At 37.1% G+C, this 15,215-nt stretch overlaps 1 protein-coding gene across 2 annotated transcripts in view; it reads left to right on the forward strand.

The window, feature by feature from the left end:
• The window catches only part of LOC102265723 (desmocollin-3), a 52,979-nt gene that overhangs the window by 18,325 nt on the left and 19,439 nt on the right, over positions 1 to 15,215 (forward strand). For both annotated transcript variants that reach the window (XM_005901037.3, XM_005901036.3), the window contains exons 7-11: positions 2,750 to 2,916; positions 7,326 to 7,460; positions 7,839 to 8,024; positions 14,113 to 14,372; positions 14,482 to 14,624. In XM_005901037.3, coding sequence (XP_005901099.2) covers positions 2,750 to 2,916; positions 7,326 to 7,460; positions 7,839 to 8,024; positions 14,113 to 14,372; positions 14,482 to 14,624 — 891 coding nt within the window. The remainder of the gene's footprint in view (positions 1 to 2,749; positions 2,917 to 7,325; positions 7,461 to 7,838; positions 8,025 to 14,112; positions 14,373 to 14,481; positions 14,625 to 15,215) is intronic.

Here is a 15,215-nt window from a genome sequence, read left to right on the forward strand (position 1 = left end):
CGGCACCCCATTCCAGGATTCTTACCAGGAAAGTCTCATAGACAGAGAGCCACGGGATTGCAAAAGAGTTGGAAATGACAGCGACTAAACAACAGCAACATAGGAGTTTGTGGTGTTGCTGGTATACCAATGAGTTATAAAGGCAGATAACAGTTATTCAAGCTTTGTACCATATTTTGCTTTTATACTTCATTTCATTTTATTATTATGTGGGTTTATCATTATCCCCAGCTCCAAGGGAGGATATGCAGTGTAGACTCTAATAAAACTAAAATCAGTGTAGATATTTTAATTAGGTTTTATGTAGGAAGGTGTTGAATGGCATCCACTGAGTATACAATTTATTTAATAAATAAATCTTATTTATCTTTTTTCTTTAAAGTACTGTTTTACTACTCCCAATTTAGAGTGAATACTGAAATAACTTTAAAGAAACTTGCATCGCATGTTCTCCATCCTAAACGCTTGCTCTCACATGAGGAAAAACCATAGTGTTTTCACTTTAGTTCGCCCTTAAATGTGGCATTCTTGATGTCTTCTAGACTTGAAATGTGAAAAACTGTTCATGTATTTGTTGTTGCTTGGCTGTGTTCAACTCTGCGATTCTTTGGACTGTAGCCCGCCAAGCTCCTCTGTTCATGGGATTCCGCAGGCAAAAATACTGGAATGGGTTGGCATTTCCTCCTTGGGGATCTTCCCGACTCAGGGATCGAACCCACGTCTCCTGTGTCTCCTGCACTGCAGGCAGATTCCTTATTGTAGAGCCAGCAGAGAATTACCTCTTGCAATAAAGTTGAAAGGAAGTGAGCTGAACCATAAAGGGGACTTTACGAACTTGCTTATTAATGTTTCTAGTATAGTTATTTACATCTTCACTGGATTCTTACAGCTGCTCTTTCTTTTTACGTTTTGCTTTGATAATTTGGTGTCATAGATGTTAACCTTCTTAGTACTCACATGGTACAATTAAAAAAATGAAAATAGTTGGTTTGGAGTTTAGGAAGCCTAGTTTTTGATTCAGAATCTGTTATTATTTCACTGTGAGAACTCACTGAAGTTCCTTTGAGTTGTCTGATCTATAGAATGAGTTTAATTATGTTAGATGATTTAAAATGTTTTTAACCTCTCAAGTCTATGACTTTGTTACATTTTTCTATTTTCAAAGAGGGATGATTGATTTTAGATTCTTTCTCTAACATTCTCTCTCTTTAGTAGTAACAGAGAAAAATTGAGGACAAACACTTTGATGCCCAGATTAACCCAGGATGCTTTAAGCATCTCACACCAGTAGGTTCAGACCAGTTAAAACTGTATTAGTCTAACAGTGTTCCTTGAATTTGTTTTACACACAGATGCTTTGGGCAAAGGATGCTCAGCTAATAGTGAAGTATAGCACTTGTGGAAAAGAATTTCCAAGTCAAGATTTTAGGACGATTTTATGTAATAAGTAAAGGTGTTCTATATCCAGAGAATTAAAATAGTGTTTATGTCTTCCTGTCAGTGAAATTGCAGAAAGAAAATGTATATCTTATAAAGCTTATAAATAGTATTTTATGAGAAGATCATTTATTTTCTTATAATAAGATTATTACTTCATGTCTTCATATTGATCCACTGAAAAAATCTTTTTGTTATAAATATGTATTTGGAAATTCTCTACAAATTTATATCTATACTTATATACATACTGGAGAAGGAAATGGCAACCCATTCCAGTATTCTTTCCTGGAGAATTCCATGGACAGAGGAGTCTGGCAGGCTACATATATATATATATATATATACACACACACACACACACATGTATGTTTAAGCACAAATATATACACATATATAATGTTTAAAAATATAATGACAAAATTATTTAAAATTAATACTTTCTTGCACTAATATTTTTATTTGCTTTTATATCCTCAAATATAAAATTTCAATGAATATATGTATATATGTATATTATTGTATGTGTCTATATATTATTCCTCAGGCCAGCCTCACATACAGGGCTAGGCAAAGTGGATCTATGTATTATAATTTCATGGGAACACTCTTCTTACACTTTAAAATGCCACATGTATGTCCTCTTTGATACCTGAAATCCTCTTCCAGAGCAATATTCTTACTTTCCATACTGATGAAAAATACCAGTAGCTCCAACTGAAGCAACAGTTGACTTAAATTCTCCCTAAATAGTAAATAGTATGAAATAAGATTAAGTAGGGCTGGCAGCAATGGGGTTTGGATACTAATCTGGTGAAAGAATGAGGCAATTCAAGAATTAGCAAAAAGAAAATCATAGAAAGGAGAGACTGAGATGTGAAAGGTCAACATGATCGTCTATCCAATTATATTCCAAGTCAGCCTCGATTAATTATTAATCAAAACTTTGATTTTTGAAAAATCTGATTTACTTTAGAGATATGGTTTATCTCTCCATATTTTGATATGTGGGAATATGTGTTGAAATTATTCTTGGATGCTATTTATATGTTTTTTAGTAAATTTACTTTCAAATAGTTTAAACTGTGGACAAAGTAAATCTTGATTCTTAGCATTAAAGTATTTCATGTTATAAATTTGAAGTCATCTTCACCAGTACTATGTAAGGATGGAATATTGCTGGTAAGAAATACAACTTAAATGAGGTTTCCACTATCAATGTTAGACTTTGAGAAGTGTAGCTACGCCTAAACATATTTTGCAGTTCTGGAAAGTAAAGACTCCTTTTTTCTTAAAACAAACAAACATGTAGGTACTACAGTGGGAGTGGTTTGTGCCACGGACAGAGATGAACCAGACACGATGCACACACGCCTGAAGTACAGCATTTTGGAGCAGACACCACGATCACCTGGGCTGTTTTCTGTGCATCCCAGCACGGGTGTGATCACCACCGTCTCTCATTATTTGGACAGAGAGGTAACTTTCACAATCTACAGGTTTATTATTTTACTGGGGGTTGAACGCACCACCTCCAATTTACTATAATTTGCTATCCTATGGATTAGGCATGTGTGCACGCTCAGTCATGTCTGACTCTTTGTGACCCCATGGACTGTAGCCCACCAGGCTCCTCAGTCCATGGGATTTTCTAGGCAAGAATACTGGGGTGGGTAGCCATTTCCTACTCCAGGGGATCTTCCCGACCCAGGGATTGAACCTACAATCCCCCGTGTCTCCTGCATTGGCAGGTGGATTCTTTACCACTGAGCTACCTGAGAAGCTGGTGGATTAAGAGTTTCTCATTTTATTTTACTTAGGCATAAGACAATAAGAATTCCTGGCTATATTATTAAGACTTATTATAATATGATTTCTATTTCCTTATATAAGAGAAACCATGAGAGAGAGAAGTAAAAATCAATTAGTATTCAGAAGGAGTGAGAAAAAAGATATTACTTATGAAAGTTGGTATTATTGAATATTGTTTTAGTTCTTGTGTATGACTAGTTGGTTCTAGCTCAGTATTCCAGCTCAGTTCTCATGTAGGACAATTAGTTTTGCTTGTTTCATGAGTATAAATTATACCTTGATCCCTATCCTGTTATTATAGATATGTACTTGAAGAAGGAAATGGCAACCCACTCCAATGTTCTTCCTGGACAGAGTAACCTGGCAAGCTACAGTCCATGGGGTTGCAAAGAGTCAGACACGACTTAATGACTAAACAACAACAGAAAAAAAAACAACTTTTAATCAGGAAAAGATTAGTTAAGATAAAGTAGATGGACTGTTAAAAATTTGCAGCACTATTTGGATGATATTAATAGTCTGTTGTTATGTGTATAGCACTTGATGCTCAAATTCTTTATGCATAATTTTAATTCATCTTGGTAATTTCTTTGTTGGATTAGGTAGGGATTACGCCCACTCTATGGAGGAGAAAGGTGACAGTCAGAAGGATGGATTGACTTGCCCTGGTCAAATGACTGCGCTGTACTCTCTGATCTTTCACTGTTGCTCTTATGCGTTTCATCAGCCCATATTTACTCCGGAGTCTTGCATTATTGACCAAAGCAGATCAATCGGTTTCACATGTACAAAGTAGCTTTATTAGAACACTTCAGTGGTACCTACTAAAACTACAATAGCATAAATGGAAGGATCAATATGACTGGGAGAGATATTAAAACACAAAGCAATGGTATTTGATCCCAGAGCAAAAGGGAGGGATGGTGAGAACATATCAAAAAGAATAAAAAAATTACAAAGCTTTTATTTATTATTATTTTTATTTTTGTGGGATTGTGACTTTTTTTTTTTTTATATAACTGATGTAGTCTTTATTTAGTCTTCAATTTACAGGAAAGTCTAGTCCATTTCTCTCTAACAGTATCATCTGTCAATGTTCACTGCTAATAACTCAGAACAAGACACAAATTTACCCTTACCTAAACTATGGCAATGAGTTCCTAACTGGTCCCCTCTCATTCTTACCCCTTCAAATCCGGTTTGCTATAGAAAGGCAGAAATGATCTCTTATCTATGTCATTAAAGGTAAAATTGTGTTCCCAAACAATATCTCAAAGTCCTAACTTCCAGTACCTCAGAATGTGACCTTATTTGGAAATAGGGGAATTGCAGACATAATCAGTTAAGATGACTTGAGTCCTCATAAGCAGATGGCCTGGTTAAGATGATACACAGGAAAGATGCCTTGGGAAGATCAAGGCAGAGATTGGAGTTGTACTGTCACAGGCCATGCAAAGGCAGGGGATATCCAGAAATTCCTGGAGGAAGTATCTCCTGTAAAGGCTTTGGTGAGAGCTTTGCGTGGCCGACACCTCGATTCAGACTTCTAGCCTCTCAAACTTCTAGGGAATAAATTTCTGTTTATTATTATTATTTGTTTGCTTATCGCTGGCCGTGCTGAGGTCTCCGTTGCTGCCAATGGACTTTCTCTAGTTGCAGTGAGCAGGGGCCACTCTCAAGCTGTGGTGCACAGGTTTCTCACTGCAGTGGCTTCTCTTGTTGTAGAGCACACGCTCTAGGGCTCAAGGACTCAGTAGTTGCAGCTTCTGGCCTCTACAGCACAGGCTCAGTAATTGTGCTGCAGGCTTAGTTTCTCCGCAGCATGTGGGATTTTCTGGGATCAGGAATTGAACCCGTGTCTCCTGCGTTGGCAGGTAGATCCTTTCATTGAGCCACCATGGAGGCCCAGACATTCTATGTGATAAAACACACAATGGTCATAACAAATGGGAATGTTTGAAAGGAATTATATGAATATATTTTTGTATCTGTGGGATGTGGTAATCAAGTAAAAACAAACATTTTTCCTAGTTTTTCAATATTGACAAATGAGACCTAGAGTAAATAAATAAATTAGGGTTACACAGCTTGTAAGATACAGATTTGGGATCAAACCCCAGATTTGCTCACTTGATCAAAAAAAATCGAATGGGATTTTGTGGGTAACAACCATGAAATGTATTATAGGGGACAATGCAGGAAGTAAAGAAATCAAATAGGGAGATGAAGAAACTTCATTTAGAGGAGGGTCTCAGAGAGTTCCAGAGCCTTTGGAAGGAATAGTTTGGGATGGGAATGTTAGTTTCCACTGTAAAAGAAGGATGAGTAAAATAAAGACCAAAGAAAGGATAGAGGGAAATAGAAAATGATGAAAAATAAAAGAACAAAAGGAGTGGCTAAAGAAGAGTAAAATGAAGAGAAGGCAACAGAGGTGATTGTGTCACAAACCAGTGAGTCCATTGCAGCATCAGCACACTATCTGCAAACTCCATTCTCAGAGGTCAACAGCGATCACCTAACTGCCTAATCCAGTGGTTAATTATTAAAGCTCTATTGCTGGCAATTTTGAAAACTCTCTCTTCTCTTGGATTTCTGGTTCTCCTCCTGCTTCCCTGATCTTTTGTTTTGAGCATCTGTCCTTTGCTTACTCTTCTTACTTCTCCTAAGCATGAAATACTAGTGTTCCTTACATCCTCTGCTTTTCTCATCCTTTATTCTCTCCCCTGATAACTCAGTTGGTAAAGAATCCACCTGCAATGCAGGAGACCCTGGTTTGATTCCTGGGGCAGGAAGATTCTCTGGAAAAGGGATAGGTTACTCACTTCAGTAGTCTTGGGCTTCCCTTGTGGCTTAGCTGGTAAAGAATCCACCTGCAATTCGGGAGACCTGGGTTTGATCCCTGGATTATGATGATCCCCTGGAGAAGGGAAAGGCTACCTACTCCAGTATTCTGGCCTGGAGAATTCCATAGAATGTACAGCCCATGGGGTTGCAATGAGTCCAATACGACTGAGCAACTTTCACTCACTCTCTCCCTGGAAATTTGATTCTTGCCATAATTTCAATCACTGTCCAGCTACTGCTGACTCCAAGATTGGTATTTCAGTCCTTGAGCTGCCCTTAAGTATAGGTCTATCTATTCAGCTGTCTTCTGGACATTTCTCCTTAGACTTCCCGTGTGTGTGTATGTGTGTGTGCTCAGTCATGTCAGACTCTTTGTGACCCTTTGGAGTGTAGCCCACCAGCCTCCTCTGTCTGTGGGATTCTCCAGGTAAGAATACTGGAGTGGGTTGCCATTTCCTCTAGGGGATCTTCCTGACCCAGGGATCGAACCTGCATCTCCTGAGTCTCTTGCATTACAGGCTTATTCTTTACCACTGAGCCATCAGGGAAGCCCCTCTGCTTCTACTAGATTTCCCACAGGAATATAGAATTCAATATACACCAGGAAAAACTCATTTTTTTTCACTCCTCCTTGCCAACCTTGCCAGCACTTTTCTCCTCAAGGAACCACTGTCTTCCTGTATTGGTTGGTGATACCTCTGTCTGCCCATCTAAGTAGGACCCCAGAGCAGCATCCTCAACCCCTCTTTCTTTCGTAACTATGCATACAATCAGTTCTCAAGTCAAACCGCATTTTGACTTATAAATAACTTTCCTATCACCCTTGCTTTTTGTGCTTATTGCCAAGGCCCCAGCTTTGGACTGTTTCAGGAGACTTCAACAGGTTCCTTTGAATCCCAGCTCAGTTCACTCCCAATTGTGCTCAACCTTCTTTAAAAACATTCTTTCTAAAACTCAAATGTTCCTATTTTGTACTCCCCATATGACGCCCATAAAACCTTCTATTACCTGCAACCTAAAATGTAAATCTACTTTCTTACTGTGGATCTTTGTCACTGAAGCTCTGCCTACTTTCAGCCTTCTTCCTGTCTACCATGCTTTTGGGTATATACAAATAGGGAAATCAAATAAAAGCATGGATACACATTAATAGAAGTGTGTACCACTGTGGTTTCCTTTATACATCTAAACAAAGGTTTTCAAAACTAATTACATACTTCCTTTGTTTTCAGGTTGCAGACAAATACTCATTGATAATGAAAGTACAAGATATGGATGGCCAGTTTTTTGGATTGATGAGTACAGCGACTTGCATCATAACAGTAAAAGATTCAAATGACAATTTGCCCACTTTCAGACAGAATGCCGTAAGTAGATAATATCAAAATTGATCTCTATTGCTGTTTTTAATTTAATTGGAATTAAAGTATTTATCATCCTTCGAAGTATCTATGCTTATTTTATCAATAAAATGAAACATATGGCATATAAATCTATTTATTCATATTGGTATTTATATTATCTTTCTTTTGTTAAAGGCTATGGTATTAGTCTTCATTTGTATCAAAGTTCTACGTTCATGTAAAAGTAACTCTTAATAAAACAATGCTTTCATGATTCATGTTTTGAAATAATCTAGGCAAAACCTTTAAGAACAAGTACTTTTGGAGTGAAAGACGTGTTTTACTTTCTTTGTAGAAGTTTCCCTTATAAGATAAAGTTTTAATGAGTTCTCTCTGTTTCAGTATGAAGCATCAGTCGAGGAAAACACGGTCAATGTGGAAATTCTAAGAATACCCGTAGAAGATAAGGATTTGATTAACACTGCCAATTGGAGAGCCAATTTTACTATTTTAAAGGGCAATGAAAATGGACATTTCAAAATCACTACAGACAAAGCAACTAATGAAGGTGTTTTGTCTGTTGTAAAGGTACAGTAAATAATGAGTAATTGACAATTTGGCAAGTTTTTTTTTCTTTTGCTTTTATTTTTTTAAATTAATTTATTTTAATTGGAGGTTAATAACTTTACAATATTGTGATGGTTTTTGCCATACATTCACATGAATCAGCCATGGGTGTACATGTGTTCCCCCATCCTGAACCCCCTGCCACCTCCCTCCCTGTCCCATTCCTCAGGGTCATCTCATTGCACCAGCCCTGAGTGCCCTGTCTCATGCATCAAACCTAGATGGCGATCTATTTCATATATAATAATATACATGTTTCAATGTTATTCTCTCAAATCATCCCACCCTTGCCTTCTCCCACAGAGTCCAAAAGTCTGTTCTTTACATCTGTGTCTCTTTTGCTGTCTCACATATAGGGTTATCGTTACCATTTTTCTAAATTCCATATATATATTTATTAATATACTGTATTGGTGTTTTTCTTTCTGACTTACTTCGCTCTGTATAATAGGCTCCAGTTTCATCCACCTCATTAGAACTGATTCAAATGCATTCTTTTTAATAGTTGAGTAATGTTCCATTGTGTATATGTACCACAGCATTCTTATCCATTCATCTGCTGATGGACATCTAGGTTGCTTCCATGTCCTGGCTATTGTAAACAGTGCTGCGATGAACATTGGGGTACACGTGTCTCTTTCAATTCTGGTTTCCTCGGTGTGTATGCTCAGGAGTGGGATTGCTGGGTCATATGGCAGTTCTATTTGTTTTAAGGAATCTCCACACTGTTCTCCATAGTGGCTGTTCAGTTCAGCTCAGTTCAGTCGCTCAGTCATGGCCGACTCTTTGCAACCCCATGAATCTCAGCACGCCAGGCCTCCCTGTCCATCACCATCTCCCAGAGTTCACTCAAACTCATGTCCATCAAGTTGGTGATGCCATCCAGCCATCTCATCCTCTGTCGTCCCCTTCTCCTCCTGCCCCCAATCCCTCCCAGCATCAGAGTCTTTTCCAATGCATAGTGGCTGTACTAGTTTGCATTCCCACCAACAGTGTAAGAGGGTTCCTTTTTCTCCACACGCTCTCCAACATTTATTGTTTATAGACTTTTTGATAGCAGCCATTCTGACCGGCGTGAGATGGTACCTCATTGTGGTTTTGATTTGCATTTCTCTGATAATGAGTGATGTTGAGCATCTTTTCATGTGTTTGTTAGCCATCTGTATGTCTTCTTCTTTGGCCCATTTTTTGATTGGGTTGCTTATTTTTCTGGAATTGAGCTTCAGGAGTTGCTTGTATATTTCTGAGATTAATTCTTTGTCAGTTGCTTCATTTGCTATTTTCTCCCATTCTGAAGGCTGTCTCTTCACCTTGCTTATAGTTTCCTTCATTGTGCAGAAGCTTTTAATTTTAATTAGGTCCCATTTGTTTATTTTTGCTTTTATTTCCATTACTCTGGGATGTGGTCATAGAGGATCCTGCTATGATTTACATCAGAGAGTGTTTTGTCTATGTTTTCCGCTAGGAGTTTTATAGTTTCTGGTCTTATATTTAGATCTTTGATTCATTTTGAGTTTATTTTTGTGTATGGTGTTAGAAAGTGTTCTAGTTTCATTCTTTACAAGTGGTTGACCAGTTTTCCCAGCAACACTTGTTAAAGAGATTGTCTTTTCTCCATTGTGCATTCTTGCCTCTTTTGTCAAAGATAAGGTGTCCATAGGTGCATGGGTTTATCTCTGGGTTTTCTATTTTGTTCCATTGATCTATATTTATGTCTTTGTGCCAGTACCATACTGTCTTGATGACTGTAGCCTTGTAGTAGAGCCTGAAGTCAGGAAGGTTGTTTCCTCCAGTTCCATGCTTCTTTCTCAAGATTGCTTTGGCTATTCGAGGGTTTTTTTTTGTATTTTCATACAAATTGTGAAATTATTTGTTCTAGTTCTTTGAAAAATACCGTTGGTAGCTTGATAGGGATTGCATTGAATCTATAGATTGCTTTGGGTAGTATACTCATTTTCACTATATTGATTCTTCCAATCCATGAACATGGTATATTTCTCCATCTATTTGTGTCATCTCTGATTTCTTTCATCAATGTTTTATAGTTTTCTATATGTAGGTCTTTTGTTTCTTTAGGTAGCTTCATTCCTATTTTATTCATTTCATTGCAATGGTGAATGCAATTGTTTCCTTAATTTCTCTTTCTGTTTTCTCATTATTAGTGTATAGGAATGCAAGGGATTTCTCTGTGTTGATTTTATATCCTGCAACTTTACTATATTCATTGATTAGCTCTAGTAATTTTCTGGTGGAGTCTTTAGGGTTTTCTATGTGGAGGATCATGTCATCTGCAAACAGTGAGAGTTTTACTTCTTCTTTTCCAATCTGGATTCCTTTTATTTCTTTTTCTTCTCTGATTGCTGTGGCTAAAACTTCCAAAACTATGTTGAATAGTAGTGGTGAGAGTGGGCATCCTTGTCTTGTTCCTGACTTTAGGGGAAATGCTTTCAATTTTTCACCATTAAGGATAATGTTTGCTATGGGTTTATCATATATGGCTTTTAGTATGTTGAGGTATGTTCCTTCTATGCCTGCTTTCTGAGGGTTTTTTTTAATATCATAAATGGATGTTGAATTTTGTCAAAAGCTTTTTCTGCATCTATTGAGATAATCATATGGTTTTTATCTTTCAATTTGTTAATGTGGTATATCACATTGATTTGTGAATATTGAAGAGGCAAGTTAAGTTTTAATCAATTAGTGGTTTAATCAATTAAATGGTTTCAGATTATACACTATACAAGTTGTAAGAGAACTTAATCTATTTAGTCAAGCAGTTCTGCTTTCATGCTGTCTTTCTTGTATAATTTTGTTATCAGTTATTAGGCACCTACTTATGCTTGAACATTCTCAATTATTAAGGATCTCCACATCTCCACTGGCAGCTTATTCCATGTCTGGAGAGCTCTGATCCTCAGAAGGTCTTATTTATACTGTGTCTAAATTATTCTCTCTGTAACCCATGTCTTGGACCAGGTTTTATATCTAACGCTTTACAGAACAGGTGTAATGCTTTGAAAAGGCTTTTATGTCCTTTGAGACTTACCTTGTCTAGGATAAATATTTCCAATTCCTTTAACAATAGTTAAATGATATAATTTATTAGCTCATATTGTTCTCACTCTTTCTCTTTTGAATATAAGCCTGAGTGTAGTTGATCTTTTTAAAAGGTGATGTCGAGGATGAGATATAGTATTACCTCAAACTGCACTGAGTAAATATATTCTTTGTTCTATATATTGTACTGTTGGTTCCACTACTACATTCTAGGATCCATGTTATGAGGGCAGAAAAGGGTCTTTCTCGAAAGACCCTTGGTTTTGTGTTGACCCAGAACAAGAAAGAAAATTGTCTTGTAGTTTACAGCACTTACCATGTGCGCTAATGTTAAATGTCATTCTGAGAATTGTACAGAAGAGAAAACTTAGTCTCAGATACATTAAGAAGCCTACACAAAGTGACACAGCTTGGATGTAGTAGAGACAAAATCTGAGCCTGTTTCTTTGACTCCAACTTGTTGTTGTTCATTGGCTAAGTTGTGTCTGACTCTTTGTGACACCATGAACTACATGCCAGGTTTCCCTGTCCTTCACTGTCTCCTGGAGTTGACTCAAACTCATGTCCATTGAGTCAGTGATGCCATCCAACCATCTCATCCTCTGTCACCCCCTTCTACTGCTTGGTCATATTTTCCCCAGCTGTATTATAGTTGTTTTTAATAATATATTTAATACTAATATTCACTGTTATTCTTTCAATTTTGTGACTTTTTTCCCTTGGTCATTTTAACATAGAGCATCTTTAGTTCCATCTTCACATTACATTTTCTGGGGAGTTGTTAGCATCTTAGTGCAGGTAAGGGATATTATGGAATATTTTTGGACATTTTTTTCAATTGATGAAACAAAAAGATACCCTGCGGTTGAGGAGAATTCATAATTCTTCAATAATCATTATTTCATCTCACCAGATTTCTAATATTGGAGACTTTAATCCACTAAGGCAATATCTAGCTTGAGCCTTAAAAATTACATAAACAAACTCTAAGGCTTATAGCAAGTGACTCTAGATCAAACAAACTGCACTTTCTCCAGGGCAGCAGCTGTTTTCTAAATTTCTATCCATTTCTCATCACCAGCAGATGCTCTAACTCTCAGCATGACCATAGCAATACGTGTAATTTGTGAGATAGTGTTCATTAGCAACAAATAAACAGATATCAATCCTTTTTCTCTCTTGGTGATACATTTTCTGGGCTTTTAATAAAAGAGTCAAAAAGAGTTTCACATGCATTTTGCAGATTCTAACATTCAGAAATTTTTTTGACTTCTTATTGGATTAGTATTAGTATGCTTCCCAGTTAGCTAGTGGTAAAGAACCCACCTGCCAATCCAGGAGATGTAAAAAGACAGATAAGCCTGGTGGGCTATGGTCCATAGTGTCGCAGAGAGTTGGATATGACCGAAGCAACAAAGCACAACACATTAGTATCTCAACTTGATAATACTCAGATGTGGAGAAAGGTTTAAATGAAAAATTTTGCTCTTCAGTTTTTATTTTGTTTAATATTTAGCAAGTGGTTATTTAATAAGCAGAAAAAGAATCAAAGAAAAATTGTTCTAACATAAAGAACAAACATGATTGCCAAGGGGGAGGAGGAGAAGAGAAAGATGGACTGGGAGTTTGAGGTTAGTAGGTGCAAACTATTACATATAGAATGGATAAACAACAAGGTCTTACTGTATAAAACAGGGAATAATATTCAACATTCTGAGATAAACCATTATGGAAAAGAATGTAAAAAACAATGTATATGTATAACTGAATCACTATCTGTATAGCAGAAATTAATACAACACTATAAATCAGCTATACTTCAATAAAAAAGAAAAGTGCTTTAGTTTTTCAGTACAGTAAAATAGTGTTTTCTAGATTTAGCTTGATTTTCTGTATAAAAATCAGCTGTAATTAAAGAATTGGCTCAAAAGATTTCACAGGCTGGTGAATCAATTAAGCAGAATTATAGTGGTGTTGTTAGGAATATGGACTCAAACCAGACTACATGGCTTCAAACTCTAGCGCAAATGGGTTTCTTTTGGCCATGGGAAAGCCAATTTATCTCCTCTTCTCTTTTTCCTGCTTTGTAAAATGGGGATGATGATAATAATAGTACCAATTAGCACATATGTTTTTCTTGGGTGTATGCATGCTAAGTTGCTTTAGTTGTGTTTGACTCTTTGCCACCCTATGGAACATAAAGTGGGTTGCCATGCCCTCTTCCAGGGGATCTTTCCAACACAGGGATTGAACCTGTGTCTCTTATATCTCCTGCATTGGCAAGCGAGTTCTTTACTCCAAGCACCACCTCCTCTGCATTTTCACTGTGAGAATTTCTTTGGATAAACTACAAGTGATAGCAAAGTATAATTCTCGAATTGTCAAAGATGAAATTTTCATGCAAGTAGATGATGAGCAGGGGTAAAAGTTTTATTCAACAAAGAAGGAACTGGCAAAAAGCCAAAGAAGATTTCTAAGAAGAAATGAGAACCTGTGTGGATTTTGATAGAAGGAAAAGCTTAAATAAAGATTGCTCAGTTGCATGCCTTACAGGACAATTCAAACATGCATTTGAAATGTGGTTTCTATCAGAGATAAAATCACTGCACCATCTCAGTTTCAGGTCAACATCTAATTTTATAAGAGCCCTTTTCAGTGGAAAATATTAATAGTAAGTTGAACATTCTCCATGAGTCAGATGACCCTTAAGTTCGTCCTGTTTTTGTATTATCTTCAGGTTCAGAATATTTTCCTTTTGTAAGAATGAGCTATAGAAATATTTTAGGAATTGGATTCCACAATTTTAAGGCCTCTTTTGCTAAAATCATAGTGAAAAATTACCTCTCTCTTTAGTGAAGGATGAAAGTCAATATTGGCTAAATGGGAGCACAGAATTTATGCAGCACTGTTCATAGTGACAAAAGTTCACTTATTTGAAATACCTAATGTATTTTACACTGATGTTGATATACTTGTCTTTTTTTTTTGAAAGCCACTGGATTATGAAGAAAGCCATCAAGTGGTCCTGGAAATTGGAGTGGCCAATGAAGCTCCATTTACTAGAGATGTTGCACTCAGGATGACAACCATGAACAGAGCTGTGGTCACAGTTCATGTGAAGGATCAGGATGAAGGGCCTGAATGCAGCCCTGAAGTCCAGTATATACGGATTAAAGAAAACTCCGCAGTGGGTTCAAAGATCAGTGGCTATAAGGCATATGACCCTGAAACTAAAAGTTCCAGTGGTTTAAGGTACAAAGAAATCTATAACCACATACTTACAATGTATTTGTAATGATTGAGACACTAATATATCAATACATTTTATAGTGCTAAAATCATTTTTATTTTTTATTAACAGGTACAAAATATTGCATGATCCTAAAGAGTGGATCACCATTAATGAAGGTTCGGGCTCAGTAGAGACTTACAAAACTTTGGACAGGGAGGTTATAACTCCCAAAAATGATTTGTATAATATTACAGTCCTGGCAATAGATCAAGGTAAAACACGAGTTTTCATCTGGGATGTTATAGAAGAGTTAGAGAATAAACTGCAGTTATTTCTGGGCAGAATTACTCTTGTGCTATATGTGTGTGTGTGTGTGCTCAGTCTTATCCTACTCTTGGGACGCTATGGACTATAGCTAGCCAGGCTCCTCTGTCCGTGGGATTTTCCAGGCAAGAATACTGGAGTGGGTTGCCATTTCCTTCTCCAGGGGATCTTCCTGACCCCAGGATCGAACCCGAGTCTCTTGTGTCTCCTGTATTGGCAGGTGGGTTCTTTACTTCTGCGCCACCTGAGAAACCCATATTCTTGTGTTGAAAGTGAGGTCTTAGTCGCTCAGTCGTGTCCTACTCTTTGTGACCCCATGGACTGTAGCCTGCCAGGCTCCTCTATCCATGGGATTCTCCAGGCAAGAATACTGGAGTGTATAGCCATTCCCTTCTCCAGGGGATCTTCTCAAGCCAGGTATCAAACCCAGGTCTCTTGCATTGCAGGCAGATTCTTCACCATCAGAGCCACCAAGTAGACAGAATTCTTAGAAATTACTTTAAAGATTGTTTCTATTTATCTTAACCATAAAACAAGGT

This window comes from Bos mutus, chromosome 24 (assembly GCF_027580195.1).
Source record: "Bos mutus isolate GX-2022 chromosome 24, NWIPB_WYAK_1.1, whole genome shotgun sequence".
Lineage (NCBI taxonomy): Eukaryota > Metazoa > Chordata > Mammalia > Artiodactyla > Bovidae > Bos > Bos mutus.